Source organism: Ascaphus truei, chromosome 11 (assembly GCF_040206685.1).
Source record: "Ascaphus truei isolate aAscTru1 chromosome 11, aAscTru1.hap1, whole genome shotgun sequence".
In the NCBI taxonomy this organism is placed as follows: domain Eukaryota; kingdom Metazoa; phylum Chordata; class Amphibia; order Anura; family Ascaphidae; genus Ascaphus; species Ascaphus truei.
In genome coordinates, this window is record NC_134493.1 from 41,015,900 (window position 1) to 41,035,433 (window position 19,534).

Genomic DNA, 19,534 nt, shown 5'->3' on the forward strand with positions numbered 1-19,534 from the left:
GCAGGTCCCTCCGCTCAAGCCACGCCCCCCCTCCCGCTCAAGCCTCCCACTCCCGCCCACCTCCCGCTCCGGCTCCCGCTCCCTACAGACCGCCTATCGCTGTCTGTGTATGCCTGCCTGTATGCAGTGCGGGCGCGCTGACTCTGGGAGCAGGGCCTTAGCCTAAGGTGGGTTTGGGTGCCGAGCCGATATTTGGCATTAACATCTGCTGTGCGATACGCTTTCTGACCAGCAGACATAGGGAGGATTTGTTCCTGTAAAGTACACCTAGTTTGGCATAGGTTTTGGATGTCAGGGTATCAATGAGAATCCCAAATGTTAAATGGGAGTCAAAACCTATGCCCAAGTATTTTAAACTAGTAACAGGGGCTCGGATAGTATTATCGTTGGTTCAGAACTGGAGCTCAGTAATTGGAAGCTTTAAAAAAGTAGCCCTGGTCCCAAATACCATTGTTACAGTCTTGTCAGGGTTTCAAAACAGTTTGTTTTGGGAAATCCAATTTTCAAGTCTCAAAAAGTCAGATTGAAGTACGTGTTCAAGGTTGGAGAGGCTAGGGCTGTGTGAATATAATATTGTGTCATCTGCATACATGTGTACTGAAGTTCCCTTACAAGCTGTAGGAAGATCATTGATGAACACTGAGAAGAGTAGGGGCCCCAGAACAGAGTCTTGCAACCAGTTTAAAGCATGCTTCCCTATTCCAGAGCACTGGAATTTGCTAAGCAAGATAACATGATCAACAGTATCAAAAGCCTTTGTAAAATCTAGGAATACTGCACCAGTGAGTTGTCCCCGTTCCATTCCACACTGGATTTCATTGCAAACTTTTAGCAGGGTAGTTACGGTGGAGTGTTTGGGGCGAAAGCCAGATTGGAATTGGCTAGGGAAATTTGTCTTGGTATAGTAATTGATGAATTAGGAGTGAACCCATTTTTCCATGACTTTGGATAGTATAGGAGAAGAGACATTGGCCTGTAGTTTGAGACAGTGTTTTTGTCCCCACTTTTGAAGAAATTGGTTTGGCAATGGCTGGGGGACCAAGTCTTAGGAACTTAGATTGTAGGAAGTCAGCTGAGCATGGGGCTGTCCTGCTTAGTAATACAAACAAAAGCACTCAGCACTGCAACATCTTCTCTTAATATCTTTAAATCTCCCATCCCACTTTAACTCCTTCACTGCTAGGGGGCAACTGCAGTACCTCTATCTGAAGCCACCCTTTCAACACTGACTCCTATATCTTGTATTCTCCTTTAAATGTGTTTTTTTTTCTTCTAGCACTTGGCACCATACACCTTTTGTTAAGGTTGACAGCGGGTGGCAGAGATGGGGCTGCGACATAGGAATCAGCACAGCAAGAGGCAGGCAAGCATCAATTCCATCAGGCAGGTATGAGGCTTTTGGGATGTAGTGATCAGGGACAGTTTGTGGCGTGTAATCCTCTGTAGGCTGTTGTGTGTGACAGTTTCATAGCAACTTCCTGTTTGTCTCACTTTTTTTTTTCTGCACAAAAAAAGGTTAATATAGAAAAAAACTCTTCCTCTGCAAGCTCAGCAGAGCAGAGAGAAAAGCTGAGCCGGCAGAGAGCAGAGACATCAGGGTATCAGAGAGAGACCTGGGCAGAGGCATCAGGCATCAGAGAGAAGACCTGGGCAGAGGCATCAGGCATCAGTGAGAAGACCTTGGCAGAGGCATCAGGCATCAGAGAGAAGACCTGGGCAGAGACATCAGGCATCGGATAGAGGACCTGGGCAGAGACATCAGCTATCAGACAGAAGACCTGGGCAGAGACATCAGGCATCAGAGAGAAGACCTGGGCAGAGACATCAGCTATCAGACAGAAGACCTGAGCAGAGATCCAAGAGCATTGATAGGAGAAGAGACGCTATGTCTCTGTGTGCACAGTGAGGAGCCAAGGAAGATGTACAGATTTTGCACGTGTGAGTACTTGTATTGTAGTAGAGTATATATATATATATATATATATATATATATATATATATATATATATTGTCCATTGAAGCAGATGCACTGTGTGTGTATGATCGAGTGTTTCTGAGTCCTGTAAATGTTCTATTAGAGAATAACTGTTGTTGAGTAGTGAGTATAGTATACAAGACATGTTTCTGCAGAGTATATGTTTGTGAGCACCCTCCCGTGAATGAGTTTTTGAGTTCATACAGTGTACGTATGTGAGTATGTAAGTGTATCTAGTCAGTGTGCTTGTACATGTGCTTAGTGTGTGTACGCAGTGTGAGTATCCTCAATATTTGTGACTGTGCTCAGTGAGTGAGTACTCTCCGCAGATACATCACGATCTTCTGGAAGATCTCCAGACTCATAAGAACCTTCTTATATTCTACAGCTGCCCAACATCCCCCTCACTTCAGAGATATGGCTGCCTGTGCTCCTTGCTCCAATTATTCTGTCAACATTTTCACCGCCTAGAGACAGTGACAGACGCCATCGGATTACCAGCTGTGCCAGGTCTTCTTGTAACTCGTGACCCTGCGTGTTGGTAAAATCCCACACAACCCCAGTTGATTAAGAGATGGAAGCCATTGCGATTTACAACTTTAAGACCACAGAGAGGGACGAGCTGCCGTTTAGCAAAGGGAATACTCTGAAGGTAATACTGGGGTTTTGTCATAAGCAACGACACACCACAGAGAAGGGGGCATCTCAACATCAACAGCAAATCTTTAGGGAGGGGGAGCGTGAAGTCTGACATCTCAAGCTTTGGGATGGGGTACTGGTTAAGGAATTGGAAAGAAAGCCAGGGAATCAAATGGGGTCTGAAATTTCACAGCAGATAGGAAAATGAGAAGACTGTGATGTCCTTATCTGCCACAAATGTCCATGATAGTGACATCCCACAACCTAGCCTCGTTGTAGCAGTTATGAGGATGACTGCCACGCTACAGTCTTAGAATTACATAGAAACATAGAATTTGATGGCAGATAAAAACCTCTAGGCCCAACCGGCCTTCCCACGTTTTGTAAAACCTCAGACCATATTTGATCCTGTCTTTCCCCTACTTTTAATTCAGTCTGCTCATCTGAAGTCTCCATCAGGTCAATGGACAACACAACAAAGCTCTGCTTTTAAATCCTGTTTCATTCTCCTCTACAAATAATGTGTTTTTCCCTCTGCAGACATAGTATTTTTTTAGACATTGTACATATGTTTCCCTGCACCAAATCATCACTAAAAGGTGATAAGCTTAACATTGACTTAACTCTTACTCATGGCACCCTTTAGTGAATATGGGCCTTAGTCTGAATTTGGGAGCCTGAAGAAGGTACTGTTTTTAGACCGGGTTTATCACAAGGAACCCATTCCCTTAACCTTTTCTCCAGATGCCTCTGGTCTGACATCCTTTGGTATTTGCTCTCTGCGTCTTCGGTTTATGCGGGTGCTGCCCTGGCGCTCCCTCTGCGTATGTGATTTGTAGCGAAGCGCTGGGCTGAGATTATAGTGGGGGCGCAAGCGAGCACATGGCGTCGCGTGTGCATCTTGCCCGAGCGATGGGTGAACTCCGCTTCCAGCGATTGGTGACGCGTGGCGGACACGTCACAAGGCTGGTTCGCCCTCTTTGGCGGAACCGCTCACGTGACGCGGCCGTCGCGCAAAAATACAAAATAATTTGTCTTTTCAAAAAACTGCCACGCAGTTGCTCTGCATCACTAGCGCGGTCGTGCAGAGTATGGGTGGCCTCATAGGGAAGGAGTATGTTGTTCTCGCCATGCGCGCCGTCTCTTGTACTATAATCTCACCCTTACCCGGCTCCACGCTGTTCTTTTTCAGATACTTAATATGGAAGACGATCAAAACTGGTTTAAAGCTGAACTTTTGGGAATCGAGGGATTTATTCCAAAGAACTATATTAAAGTGAAACCCCACCCGTAAGTACAGCGCAGGCAATGCTGCTATAAAGCGTTACAGTTATGTTATAACCTGGCAGTTAACAACAAGAAACAAAGAAGTCCAGAGCAACATCTAATGTGACAAAAATACACAGTGAAATACCTATATATCTCTTGAAAAAGAGTTAACCCTTTGACCAAAGCGTATAAGCCAGCGAGCCACTTCAATGCATGACCAATTCGCAGGTCCCACATTTAGCCATGCCCAGTAGCACTCCTTTTTACCCTTATATACATATATATATTTTGTGGTAATTTGGGGGGTTTCTGAGAGCTTGCTGGGAATCTGTGGGTGTGATAACCTGCCAGTTGCCTGAGGTTTAGGGATTCCCCCGCCTCTGCCTAGGACTGAGTTCCCAGTTATTCTCTACAGCAAGGGGTCTCAAACTCAGCCCTCAAGAGCCAACAACAGGCCAGCTTTTATGGATATCCCTGCTTCAGCACAGGTGGCTCAATTTATCAATGAGCCACCTGTGCTGAAGCAGGGATATCCATAAAAGCTGGCCTGGTAGTGGCCCTTGAGGACTGTGTTTGAGACCTCTGCTCTACGGGAACCCTTGTGCGTGGGGAATGGGAGGTCTCTGCTGGGTTCCTGTTGTTTGTGAAGTGAAGCAGGGCACATCTGTTTGCTTTGGGTATTTCCCTGAAATTACTGAGCCTGAAGCAGGAAATAGAAAAAAACAACCACAGAGGAGGATTAATATTACTAGAGGAGGTGTAAAGTAAAAGGCACAGAGAGCAATGGTTTAAAGACTCCGGTAATCCAAGGGGGACTCAATACCCAGCATGCCTAAAATGTTTCACTCAGGGGTGAGTCTCACTCATTGGATGGCAGTCTAACTCAATAGGAGTGGGTCTCACTCAATAGAATAGTATCATTCATTAGGAGCAAGTCTCACCAAATAGCAAGCAGTCTCACTCAGGGATGAGTCTCACTCATTAAGAGCGGCTCTCACATAATAAAAGACAGTCACACTCATTGGAGTGAGACTCACTCTCTGGAAGGCAGTCTCAGTCTTTGGAAGGAAGTGTATTGGATGGCGGTGTCACCCATTGGGTGGCATTCTATTGAACTATTGTGCTGCAAGCAAAGCATAAGTAGCCAAAGTATCTAATAGGATCTGAGCTTTCACAACAGCTAGCAACATTGACAAACCGCATGGATTACGTGTTTTTTTTATCTGCTATCAACATCTATGTTTCCAAGAGAAGTCTGCAAACCATTCCAGTGTGGAAGGTTGGACACTAATTTACCCATGAATTGGGTTAGTCTAATGTTTGTCTCAGAATGGCTAGGGGCCCCATGATAATCACAGTCAAACAATTGCTTATTCTGCTGACACTCTCCCACCACGGTTTGTCTAAGCTCTAATTCCCGTGCTCCTGTTTCATCATGTCAAGTCCCATTTATTAACACGAGGATGCTCTGTGTCTTCTCAATGTCACAGGTGGTACGCAGGCAGAGTCTCCAGGCAATCAGCTGAAGAAGCCCTGCTCAGCCGGAGGTACCTGGGAGCCTTCTTAATCCGGGAAAGTGAGAGCTCCCCTGGGGAATTTTCCATATCTGTGAAGTAAGGCCGTGGTTTCCTTATTAGCAAACTATGAGACTTCATCTTCTCCCCTTTCCCCGCAGTTGCTCTGACCCATGATTATATTATAATGGGATTTTCCTTCTCTTCTACTTGCACACTTAGGCACGTTCTATAGTGCCGGGCGCGTGCTACGCCGTGCGCGCGCGCAGATTTTTAGTTGGCTGACGTTAGTCGGCCTTTCTATAGATGTGCCGCGCGCGCACGGCAGGGAGAGGGGAGCCGACAGACAGCGGCAAAGATGAAGAAATTCATCTTTTCGCGCCGCTGCCTGCGCTCAAATGTATGTATTGGTGTGTATGTATGTATGCATGTATGCATGTATGGGTGTATACGTGTTTGTATGGATGTGTGTGTGTGTGGGGGGGGGGGGTAAATAAATGCACACACAAAAAAAATTAAACTTTTTTTTTTAATTTAAAAAAATCTTACTTACACTCCCTTTACACTCACACTTACACTCACACAACATATACACGCACATACACGCATATACATGCATATACACGCACATACATGCATATACAGGCACATACACGCATATACATGCATATACACGCACATACACGCATATACACTTACCTGCAGCTCCCGGCTCTATATACACGGAAAGCATGCGGCACGTGCACGCGCGTTCGCATAGGAACGCACGGCCGCATGCTGTATAGAACGGCCCTAACTTCATCAGGACCATTTCACCCAGTCTGGTTATGTAACTCCCACAGATAAGCATCATGGGACTTGTAGTTCTGCTTTCCAGATTATGAAGAACAGGACTACAAATCCCAGAATTCCCAGGGTTATATGTTGAAAACCCAGGACTGGTTTTATATTCTGCTGGTTTTCTGACAGTGAAGTTATTTTAGGGATATTGTATACACGTTTATTCCTGTTTAACTCCCAATATAAGTTGACTGCAGTTTTGTGTTTGGGCACACTTTATTCCGGGGTAAAACTGGTATTTAGTTTTGTTTAGCAATATTTTTGTATGTATGAATGTATGTATATTTTTATTTATATAGCGCCATCTATGTACATAGCGCTTCACAGCAGTAATACACGGGACATCATAATACAGTATAACACATTAATGGGTATAAGCGCTTCAGACATAAAAGTAACATTAGCAAAAAGGAGTCCCTTCCCCGAAGAGCTTCCAATCTAAGTACAGTAGCAAGGTGCCAGAACCCGAAGCAGAGAAACATTTACTTAGACCTACTGTAGAGTAAAAATAATCTAGTTTTAACTAAGAAAATGCATTTATCCGTCCTGCGTCAGTATCCCCACCAAAGACTTCGTAAACAGGATATGGAGTTTCTTGCTGATTCCTAGAAATCAAGAAAATTCAGTTCCAGTAAGTCCCCAATAATAGTTATAATTTTTTTATTAGATTTTCCTGTACAAAAAAACAGAAGGGTGAATGTTTGGAGGACATTGGTATCTCCACCATTAACTGCTGGCTGAAAGGTTATAGAATTTCACTCTCATGGTCTCATGACCACAGAAAACATGTGTTTGTCTGGAAGTCTGTAAACGTTAGTTAAGTGAAGGGCACATCGGGATAATGCCTCTCGTAGCCAAGTATCTGTGGCTTTATCTGTAGAATTGAGGTTTCTGCAGGGTTTGTGAATCAATGCTCAATGAGCTGAGATATTTGGTATGGAACATTGTCAAAAAAACACTCAGCAAGTGCTGTTACAGAGCTACAGGCGGCTGGCTTACATAGTTACATAGTAGATGAGGTTGAAAAAAGACGTACGTCCATCAAGTTCAACCTATGCTAAATTTAGACAACAGATACTTTATTCTATATCTATACTTACTTATTGATCCAGAGGAAGGCAAACAAAAAACCCCATTAAGGGGAAAAATTAATTCTTTCCTGACTCCAAGAATTGGCAATCGGATTAATCCCTGGATCAACATCCTTCCCATGTATACTTATTTGGTATATCCCTGTATACCTTTCCCATATAAAAAGATGTCCAACCGTTTTTTGAACAAATCTATTGTATCTGCCATCACAGTCTCCATGGGTAATGAATTCCACATTTTAACTGCCCTTACTGTAAAGAACCCTTTCCTTTGTTGCTGGTGAAATTTCCTTTCCTCCAACCTTAAGGGATGGCCCTGAGTCCTTTGTACTGCCCGTGGGATGAATAGTTCTTTTGAAAGCTCCTTGTATTGTCCCTGAATATATTTGTATATAGTTATCATATCCCCTCTTAGACGCCTCTTTTCTAATGTAAATAAATCTAATTTAGCTAGCCTCTCCTCATAAGTTAGAATGTCCATCCCCTTGATTAATTTGGCGGCTCTTCTCTGCACTCTCTCTAGTTCCATAATGTCTTTTCTTAGGATTGGTGCCCAAAATTGTACTCCATATTCAAGGTGTGGTCTTACTAATGCTTTGTAAAGGGGCATAATTATGTTTACTTCCCTTCCATCCATTGCCCGATTGATGCAAGATAAGATCTTGTTTGCCTTTGCAGCTACTGCATGACATTGGGCACTATTGCTAAGCCTGCTGTCTACAAGCACTCCTAAATCCTTCTCCATCAAGGATTCCCCCAATATATCTCCATTTAATTTGTAAGTCGCCTTTTTATTCTTGCATCCCAAATGCATAACCTTACATTTATCTGTATTAAACCTCATTTGCCATTTACCTGCCCACGTTTCCAGTCTCTCCAAGTCCTTCTGAAGAGAAATTACATCCTGCTGTGATTCTATTACCTTACACAATTTAGTATCATCAGCAAAGATGGAGACTTTGCTCTCGATCCCAACCTCAAGGTCATTAATAAACAAGTTAAAAAGCAGGGGTCCCAGTACCGATCCTTGAGGTACTCCACTCACGACTTTAGCCCAACCTGAAAAAGTTCCATTTATGACAACCCTCTGTTGTCTGTCCTTTAAAACCAGTTTCAATCCAGGTGCATATATTATTACTGAATCCAATTTTCTTTATTTTGTACACCAACCTCTTGTGTGAAACCGTATCAAAAGCCTTTGCAAAATCTAAGTAGACCACATCAACTGCATTACCCTGGTCTAAATTCCTACTTACCTCCTCAAAGAAACAAATAAGGTTAGTTTGGCAAGATCTATCCTTCATAAATCCATGCTGACTATTACTAATAATTTTGTTTTCCATTAGGTATTCCTGAATATTATCCCGTATTAAACCTTCAAGTAGTTTCCCTACTATTGAAGTCAGGCTTACAGGTCTGTAATTCCCCGGGTGTGATCTAGCTCCCTTTTTAAATATAGGCACCACATCTGCTTTACGCCAATCTTGTGGTACTAAGTCTGTGGAAATGGAGTCCTTGAATATTAAATGTAATGGTTTGGCTATTACTGAGCTTAACTCCTTGAGAACTCTTGGATGTATGCCATCAGGGCCAGGTGCCTTATTTACTTTCATTTTTTCAAGTCGCTTATGAACTTCTTCCTCAGTTAACCAATTGGTCATTAATATGGAGGTTGTGGCTTCCTCCTGTGGCGCTACTATTGAACTTGATTCTTCCCTGGTAAACACAGAGGCAAAGAATTTGTTTAATACCTCTGCTTTTTCCTTATCTCCAATAATCTGCCTACCCATCTCACACTGAAAGGGTCCTATATTTTCTTTTCTCATTTTTTTGTTATTAAGGTACTTAAAGAACTTTTTAGGGTTGACCTTACTTTCTATTGCAATCCTTTTTTCATTATCCATTTTTGCTAATTTAATTGCCCTTCTGCAATTTTTGTTACATTTCATATAATTCTGATACGATGTCTCTGTCCCTTCTGACTTAAAGAATCTAAACGCCTTCCTCTTCTTGTCCATTTCCTCCCCTACCTGTTTATTTAGCCACATTGTTTTTGACTTATTTCTTTTATATTTATTACCCAGGGGTATACACTGATAAGCGTGCTTTTCTAACAATGTTTTAAACACTGCCCATTTATCTTCTACATTTTTCCCTGCAAAAACATCATCCCACTGTATTACTACTAGATTAGACCTCAGTTTATTAAAATCTGCCTTTCTAAAGTTGAAGGTCTTTTTTGAACCCAAGTAATCTGTTTTTTGATAATTTATTTCAAATGAGACCATGTTATGATCCCTGTTACCCAAATGTTCCAGGACTTGAATATTTGTTATTACTTCTACATTGTTTGATATGACCACCAGAGGTCAGTAGTTGAATGTTGTATAGAGAACTGAAAACATAGGGAAAGATTCCTTGTAAAGAATACAAGGACTGTGTCACATCAGGAAAGAGCCTTCAGTGTATTTGGCCTGGTAATACTCTCTCATAATAGTCAGTCTCCGTCGTTAAAATGGAAGGTGGTCTTGCTCATTTTAATTATTGTAACTCTTTGGTAAGGCAGTGTCACTCATTGGGAAGGCAGCGTCACTCATTGGAAAGGCAGCGTCACTCATTGGAAAGGCAGTGTGACTTGTTGGGAAGGCAGTGTGACTTGTTGGGAAGGCAATGTCACTAATTGGGAAGGTAGTATCACTCATTGGGAAGGAAGAATCACTCATTGGGAAGGCAGAGTCACTCATTGGGAAGGCAGAGTCACTCATTGGGAAGGCAGAGTCACTCATTGGGAAGGCAGTGTCACTCATTGGGAAGGCAGTGTCACTCATTGGGAAGGCAGAGTCACTCATTGGGAAGGCAGAGTCACTCATTGGGAAGGCAGTGTCACTCATTGGGAAGGCAATGTGACTCATTGAGACGGCAGTGTAAGACATTGGGAAGGCAGTGTAAGACATTGAGACGGCAGTGTAAGACATTGGGAAGGCAGTGTAAGACATTGGGAAGGCAGTGTAAGACATTGGGAAGGCAGTGTAAGACATTGGGAAGGCAGTGTAAGACATTGGGAAGGCAGTGTAAGACATTGGGAAGGCAGTGTAAGACATTGGGAAGGCAGTGTAAGACATTGAGACGGCAGTGTAAGACATTGGGAAGGCAGTGTAAGACATTGGGAAGGCAGTGTAAGACATTGGGAAGGCAGTGTAAGACCTTGGGAAGGTAGTGTCACTCATTGGGAAGACATTGTGACACATTGGGAAGGTGATGTCACTCATTGAGTTTTGCCAGAAATGTTTGCAATGAGTTGCTGACTCGAATTGCATTGAGGGTGTCATATTGGGATACACTAATGTTTGCATATGTTATCATTGTTTTTCTCCAATTTCAAGGACAGTCAGAAGACCTCCCACCAAGTGAACTTTAACCAAGTGTGACTGGGGTTATTGCTGCTTAAATCACACCCAGGACCAAAGTAAACTAACTCCAGTACCTTGATAAAGCACCATGGCGTAAAACGCATAGGTGGCGGTTTGCATACCTCAGTTTTTTTTATATGATCCATTAAACTCCATTTTTATTCACTTGGGAACGCACCTCTCTGCGTCCTTTTTTCCATCTTGCATATTTTGTAGTGCTCTGCTTTTTCTCACATCGTTGACATGTTTAAGGGGTATTATTTGTGTAATTAATACCTATTTTACCAAAATCACCTAGAAGTATTTTTTAATAACTTTTTTAAAGCAAGACTTGGGAGGGGTTTGATTTCCTCTAGCTGCTCCCTTTTGTGTGAGGTCACTGGGTGATGTCACTGTGTGATCAGCAAATGCTGGTACAGCCAGAGCCCCCCCTCCCCACATCCCCTTATCTTTGGTGGTTCTCTGATAAGGACAGGGGGGGGGATAAGGGGAAAGAAACCAAGTTGATTGACAAACACTTCCCCATTCAGAGGTACTTAAGAAATTCAACTGGCTGCCTATGTGACTCTGCGCCTTTAAAAGAAAGTAACGATTGCATTCTGCGCACTCTCTGTTCTGCTCTTCCAAATAACCTCATGTCTGGGGAAAGTTTATCAAAGATTCCTGTGCGATGAAAACAAATGACATCACGTGGGAAGCCGCAGTCACAGGCACGTATCTGTGATTATGTCGGCTTTGGCGAGACTCCCGCAGAACAGGCTGCTCGTTAATATCCCAGACTGCAAGCGGGAGGGGAAATGGGGACTTGCGTTAACCCAACTTCACTGCCAGAGAGGCATTCAGTGCAGTAACGCTGAAAGGGTTAAATCCCATTATAACCGCTGCAGCCATTTTTATTTTATTTTATTAAAACCCCCAGACTCGCATTTGCTCCCTTTTTTTGGTCGCCAAAGTTTGGCAGATTACCTTTGTAACAACGACCACAAAATGACAATGAATCACAGGCGCGAGAATTTGCTCTCGATGGGTTTGCGAATTGTGGTGAAATTCTATATTGGAGAATAAGGTTTATATTTAGCTCCGAGTTACATTACTGTATTTTGGCATTGTGCGGATCTCTGAGATCAGGGGTGGGCAACTCAAGTCCTCAAGGGCCACCAACAGGTCTGGTTGTCAGGATATCCCTGCTTCAGCACAGGTGGCTCTGTCGAAGACTGAGCCACTTATTGAGCCACCTGTGCTGACGCAGGGATATCCTTAAACACTGGCCTGTTGGGGGTTCTTGAGCTTGGCCACCCCTGTGTTAGATGAAACTCCTCTCAATTAGCTTTAGTTTAGACAAAGGTAGCCACGTTGTCCATGATATTGGTCACCTGGATCTGTCAGTGGAACAGATAGATTCCGTCTTCAAAACGGGGTTTGGGAAATGTAACCCGAGTTTGCGAAACCTTTCATGCAAAACCAAGAGTCAATTTTGCAGTGTTGCAATAAATTCACATATCTCTTTATAATGGGACTTGTAGATCTTTATTGTATTGTACTAAGAAAAGAGAACCATAAACACTCAAATGGATCAACCTGTCTCCCTGACCATGTTGCAGCTGGCGTTGACATTCTTTTTATTGCGGCCGCAGTCTTTTTTTTCCTCGGGTTGAAATGATCCAAGGTGCCTCTCTCCTGCAATGAAGAGGTTAAATTCATCACAACTCGGCCTCTCATAAATTGTTGAAAAGTGACAACTGGAATTTCTCTCTTCTCAGAAGCTGACACTAGAACAGCAAACTATTTGTGCCTGTAGTGTGATATGTTGGTCATTTAGAAGGTATCTGGCTCGCAGCTCAAAATATTTAGACGTTCTCTGACATTTAATTATTCCCACACACGGGACAATATGGGTTAGTATGTCAGGAAGTGAAATGGAGACTCGGGATGGTTTGGGGCTGAGCGGAGGGTGGACACACTGAAGAGATGAAGTCTTAACTGCTTTACTTTTAATAGTAACTATTTCATATAGTGCGTTTCTCCCAATGGGACTCAAAGCGCGTCACAATTACAGTATAGCGCGCGGTACGCAGCACGTAGGAATGTTACAGGCACAGCCCCTGCCCAGGTGAGCTTACACTCTATGTTTCTGGTGCCTGAGGCACAAGGAGATAAAGTGACTTGCCCAAGGTCACAAGGAGCTGACACTGGTGACTCAGTGTCATTGTCAACAGAGTCCGTGCCTTTACTCACTGAGCTGCTGCTCCTCCTCTTTCTTTAAACATGCTTTCAACTACGGCACAGGGCCAGCCTTAGGCTTTGCGAGTCCCATGGCAACACCCTGACAGCGAGGGCCCCTTGTAAAAAAAAAAAAAGGGGGGGGGGGGAACTTACCTAGTCTGGAAGCGTCGCGCGTCATGTGACATCACATTGCCATGACAATGTGACATCATATGACGCTGCAGGAGGCGGCCTGCTGAAGAGAAGGTAACAGCGAACACACACACATAACACCCCCCAACACCTACCTCTCTGCCGGTCCGGGGGCCCCATGCTCCCTCCTCTTCCTCCGCCTGTCGGTGCCGGGATCCAACTTCCGACCGTAGGGGGGAGCTGGAGGAGGGATGGGGGGGGGGGCTGCCCCACCCCCCTCTCCGGTTGGTTGACAGTTGGATCCCAGCGCCAGGTGGAGGAGGGAGCGTGGGGCCCCCGAAGGCGCCGGGCCCAAGGTGGCCCGCCTTGCTCATCTTGCCCTAAGGTCGCCCCAGATTTGCTGTTGGTACGTTTCCCCCCAGAGAAATAATAAGGCTGGGCTTTGGGACGACACGTTCATTTAGAACTGGAATTGGGAAGGAACGTTTAAAAAGATTTGTACATTTTCTGTGAGGGATTTGATTAAGAGCATTTACTCCCCAAACTTTAGCGGGCCTTCAAGGTCTCCGTGCTGGGCTGTTACAATGTAGGCAGGTCTGTGGATCAGAGGCCTGCGTGTGCTTCCATGTCAGTTGGAGAATGTTTGCGCCGGGCATGCACAGACATTGTTGTTGACTTTAAGAGGCCAGATTATATTCTATTGTTATAGGGGGAGGGAACATTCTTTTTAGAAGAGCAATTAATAATTAGATCATAACATTCGAATCTGCGTAATGATTATCTGAGCTGCGGATTATAATGAAGGCCGTCCCTTCCCTCAAGAAATACTTCATAAATCTGCTTTCTCCTTCACCAACTCTCTCGTCATCTGTTTGTTATGAAACATTGTTTTCCATTACACAGTCAGTATGAAATGGAAGTAAAACATTTCCTGGTCATACTTACTGCAGGCGTGGAATCACTGCAGCTTTCCCCATACATCCTGGCTATTCCTTCCCCTTCATCTCTTTACACAAAACACTGTATCAAACAGCGAGACTGGAGCCATCTCCCTGTATATAGAGCACAGCTCAGCGAGGGGAAGAAGTGAGATGTATCCAACAAATAAGAAAACTACGGGCGTGAAGAAGCACGTCAAGTGCGAAACGCGTGGAGGTATTCCAGGCGTGACTTCCGGGTTCTTCATCTTTGAGCCCCAACGTTCTGTTTTCGTGGGGTGCATGGGTGGCATCTCGAGGCGCTCTGTGTAACGGTTAAAGGACTCAAATACCAAACTGATTTAATTCAGGGTCAACAACGCTAAACAAAGTGTAGGTTTGGATAATGTTTTTTGTGTTGCATCCATTCTTATATACTGCACCCCGGTGCGTTCTGTTCTCATGAAAGCTCTTGGTAGCAGAGACCCGTTAGAGGAGAGATGGGGTATTTCCATTACCATCTGGTGACTTTGTTTTGTATCACACTATAGAACAGTTTACAAACCGAGTTACATCCCAAAAGGGACTAGGTGAGGCTGTATAAAACCATCCAAAGCTTATGGGTGCTATGGAGAAAAATAAAAAAAATACTCCTGTGTTTTATTTGTATTAAAATGGTATCAATCACCTGCACTTCACTTATAGAACACATGCCTCTGCTATTAGATCGCTTTGAACCTAGGGCTGCTAGGGTTGCCAGGTGTCCAGTATTGTACTGGCGTGTCCTGTATTCGGACACTGTCCAGTAAAAAATGAGAAGTAATATTGGACATGTATGTGTATACTGGTATTACCTCTCTGGGCGTGTATGTGTATACTGGTATTACCTCTCTGGACATGTATGTGTATACTGGTATTACCTCTCTGGACATAGTGACCTGCCCAGCTTGGGGGGGGGGATTTCCCTGAGCAGGGCTTTTGCTGGGGGGCTGGGCATCTTCCTCCATCCTGATTGGCTGCTGTTGGGTAATGCAGCCAATCAGGAGGAGGTGTCAGGAGCCTGAGGGTGGAGCCGAGGAGAGGAGGAAACAGCATGGAGCGGTGCGGGGTGTGTGTCTCTAGCCCGTCGTACTTTTCATCATTGTGTCCAGTATTTTTGGAGAAGCCGCCTGGCAACCCTTGGGACTGCCCCTATAAAGTACACTGGAGATTTCTTCCTGTTGTGGTTCAAGCTCAAGGGTCTCCAGTATTGTAAGCGTTTCACTGCCAACACAACCCTGTGTCACAGATAAGGTATATCTTTATAACAATGACATAGCATGCATTGTCTACCCCTCTGGCAAAATCAACGCGCATAACAAATCTGATTGTTTAATGACCTCCAGCCATCTGTAAAGGTAGATTAGCTGTACAGACACTTTGTTACTATGTAAACTAATAATGCACAGAATAATGCAGCACACTAATGGAAAAAAAAAAACTGGTTATGTCACATCAGCAGCAAATAGACTGGCCGACCGCTCCTTATTACCAAAACATTAAAGCACTTTATTCTGGGGCTGTCAAACAGACCTCAAGGTGAGCGGCTTTTCTCGTGGTGCCCTTTGAAGTCGTGTTTTATCATGTCGGATTCTGTAGTCAGACTGCAGCCGGTGTCAACACGAACCGAACATCTGACTCACTGCTGCAACACAAGAAGGACCTGCCCCTGACTAGCCTTCTGCAAAGCACAGGGGGTCCTGTTTAATATCAGGAGCCGAGTAACAGAGATATAACAATGTGTCAACTTCTAGTCCGATGAATGGACGTTGAGGGATTAACTGTGTACTTCTCACCAATGAAATGTGCATGTGAGAAGCAGGGATATCCTTAAAACCTGACCTGTTGGTGGCCCTTGAACACTGGAGTTGGCCACCCCTGGTTTAGGCTACTGCTGAAGGAATGGCACAATTCCTGTTTAAAGAGACAGCTCCTCCTTGGACCGAAGTGAACTAATTCCAGGGGCATGTTCATTATATATTTCTTTATTGACTGTATACAATTTTTAGACCGGCAATTATCACCATTTTATTAAATTGAAAGTCATCAGCCAAATTGTACCAATATTTGGGGACCGCCGAAAGGCCTTGATCGTCTCGCCGTAGACGCGATAGGAACTCGCACCAAGCTTAAACGCTCCCGTATATATAAACCTCAAGACGCGGTCACTTTCCGGTCACAAGGCGGGTCGCACGGTTTCCCCTATTTTATCGTTTTATAATGCTAGTAAAAACAATGCAACCAAACGATCAGGGAAATTAGCCACGGAAGCCGCGTCCTTGATAACAGCGGCGCGCAGCCTCCTATAATAAAAAAATAAACAGTGAAAAGGCCGCCCGCCCCGCAGGGAAGATACCCAGTACGTATATGTTCTCATTCTGACCACAGTGAAACAAGTCGGCGTCAAAGTTCACTTCCCAATAGTGTCAGAGAAGAATAATAGGTGCTGTAAAATATTATTAATATTATTATTATTATTAATGAGGGGGTGTGCACGTGGCAGTGTATGTGACACGGATTAAAGCTGCAGTTCAGTCTTTTATTTTTTTTTAATTTTTTTTTTTACTTCAATAGTTTCATGTGTGCAATCTCTAATTACCTAAAGAACTGCATAGCTGCCAGTCAATTCTTCTCCATGTATTGATAGGTCGAAATTTGGTGACATAATTAGTGAAGGGATCTGTTTATATTCTGCTTGTCTGTCAGAGGAAGCTCATGAATATTCATGAGCACTCCTGCACTGACATGTGCTAGAGGGAGGGCAGGGCTGACAAAGGGGTGTGCCAGGGCTTGTGACAGGACATGAAGGGGCGGTGCCTTAGCAAATGGCTGTTAAAATAGAATACAAGAAAATTGGTCTTTCAAAGTTGTTTTTTTAAAAACAGAAAATGCTAAAAGTATTTTTTCTTACTACAGAACTGATTTATTAAAAAAAACACACATGCCGGATATTGACTGAACTGCAGCTTTAATAACATCCAGCTGGTTTACTCCCCTCCCTACAGGACCCTACAAATGAGCAATTTCTCCCCAAAAAACCCTCACACTAGAAAAAAAAGATGTAATCAGCACCAAAACCCAATGTGGTAAAATGTGTCCGAAAATGCAGTTAATCTCTTCAAAAAGGTGCTCGGTTCAATTAGAGCCCAAAGACGGTACTTATTCAACTTTAGATTGAATATACGAAAAGTGTACTGTGCTTGCTTAGGCTAGGCCTCCGGTGGTAAATCACTAACTTCAAATAGGCAGGCCCCATGTCTTCCTGCGTGGCGGCTCACGCGGTGCGGGGGCGCGTCGGCCAGCAGTGGAGACAGCACGATTGTGTTCCTGTGCGGTCACGTGGTGCGCTGGGAGTCAATACGAGGGCAGATAGCATGGACCAATGGGAGCGCAGTCCTTTGAGCTGCTGGGCTGTGCCCCTCCCCCCCCTCTCCATTTTGGCCACGCCCCCCACACTTCCCATCGCTGCCTACAGACCTCGGTTTTAAGCTGTACAAGCGACGCCAGGCGCGCGCGAAGCAACCACCACCGGGGACTTAGCCTAACAGAGAGGAATGCTACATCTCGCAAAACGAGAACAAATATGGGCGAAGTTTCAGACCTCACGGCCCTTTCTTAGGCTGCGGCCAGGCAGGGAGAGAGCGAGCTGGCGCTCATGCGCGATGACGTCACGTGCTCCTACTCGGCTGGCCGATTTGTGGCCGGCTAGGTGTGCGCGCGGGTTGGGGGGGCGCATGTCGGGGTATTACACCACCTTTTTCAGCACAGCCTGGGTACAGACCTGTCTGAGACATGTGAATGTGCTCACAAGTGGTATTTTTGTGCTGTACACTGGTTTTTGTCACTTGTTTACTCCCCGTAACGTATTGTGTAAGATAACCAGAGACTGTCTGATGCTCCGGGACTGGGCGTAGCACAATATTCAATTAGATGATGACAATGCTTCCATGGGGGGGTTGACAGATTAGAAAAGCATATATCGGAGGTCACATACAGTGAACTCACCTACCCGGGCCCTGTGAGGAAGGTAACCTACTCACTTCCGAATAGTCCGTGATTATGGCGATTGTTGCCCTATTCAGGGTAGAATGTGCCCATCCCGATTTCACCGCAGGCTCACTGTGTTGCAGTATTGTTGTAGCAGTGTAGCTGCCACGTGGATCCCAGCGGCGTGTCTGCAGATAAACGGGAAAGAGAAAATCCATGGTGTAGGGCGTCGCAGCCAGCAGTAAATATCGCGAGAACTCAGTCAGTTGAAAAAAATCTAAAAAAATACTTTATTCAAAACATGTTAGGGTACAAAAGACGAAAAAATCCTCCCACGCGTTTCGCACCAAGCAGAGCTTTCTCAAGGATATCTTGTATCATTTATTTTGTGTCTGATTTTTGTACTGCAATTCATTCTTTTTAAGCCCCAAACTTTGCCCCTGTGACAATGGACTGGCCAACCTTTTGTGTCTTATCTCCCTCTCATCAATCTTTTGGGATATTTAAGGCTGGGAGAGAGAGAGAGAATAATTTTAAACCCAAATGAGTCAGAGAGTATCAAATACCCCATAACTCTCTCCCTATAACATCTAGGGTAATGGCATCCTCATCATTACATTCGTAGGGTTTTGCCAAAGCATAGAAATCAGTCTAGCCAGAGAAATAAATATCTGACACAGACACCTCCTCACTTCTGATATTTTTGCATACGTGTCATTTTGCCCCATCACAAATCTATAACTTATATCATTGGGAATTGCACCAGATTTTAATTATCTTAAATTATGGGGGATCTTCAATAAGTAATATAGTGACCCTCTTCTCACCTCTGCCCGCTGGCCAGAGAGGCCCCAGGATTTCCATCACAGGAGACATAGAAAATCGTTTTTTTTTTTGTTTTTAAATGAAAGTTAACCACTTGGTTCCTGTATTGCTAACAAAACTGAATAGGTTAAAGACAGTGGTGCTCAACGCCAGTCCTCAAGATTGCCCAACAGGTCAGGTTTCCATGATATCTCTGCTTCAGCACAGGTGCCTCAATCAGTGCCTCAGTCTTTGACAGATATCCTGACTAACTAACCAACCTGTTGGGGGGGTCTTAGAGACCGGAGTTTAGAACCCCAGGGTTAAAGGCGTTACCACAACAGGCAGCCACTCACTATTACCGCATTTCAAAAGCTGAACTAGGTGATAACAATTCACAATTCACTCCCAGAAGGAAATGTGTTAAAACAGTGGACACCGAAGGTACAAAAAGAATTGTCCAACATCGGAGAACATGTCTCGTGTATTGGCAGCAGGACATTAATTCCTGAAAGAGGACTATGTATATGTTAATCGCATTGTAATGTTTATATGCCTTAAATAAATAATTTATAGAAGGTAAAACCAAGAAGCTGGTGAACAACACTTGGAAGAAATCTAACCGACAGGATCTTGAAGCATTAGCCGGTTCCTGCGCGGTTCTGTCTCCTACTGAAGCAGAACTTTTTGAGTT

At 44.2% G+C, this 19,534-nt stretch overlaps 1 protein-coding gene across 3 annotated transcripts in view; it reads left to right on the forward strand.

Moving 5' to 3' along the window:
- The first annotated feature begins 301 nt into the window (after positions 1 to 301).
- GRAP (GRB2 related adaptor protein) overlaps positions 302 to 19,534 on the forward strand; it is a 45,648-nt gene continuing 26,415 nt past the window's right edge. The window contains exons 1-5 of one of the 3 annotated variants that reach the window (XR_012787401.1): positions 302 to 1,387; positions 1,516 to 1,938; positions 2,364 to 2,627; positions 3,807 to 3,904; positions 5,374 to 5,496. Coding sequence is in view for 2 of the 3 variants with exons in the window: in XM_075565807.1 (XP_075421922.1) it covers positions 2,550 to 2,627; positions 3,807 to 3,904; positions 5,374 to 5,496 (299 nt within the window). In the remaining variant the exon portion in view is untranslated. The remainder of the gene's footprint in view (positions 1,388 to 1,515; positions 1,939 to 2,363; positions 2,628 to 3,806; positions 3,905 to 5,373; positions 5,497 to 19,534) is intronic. The other 2 variants (XM_075565807.1, XM_075565808.1) reach the window with 2 other exon arrangements.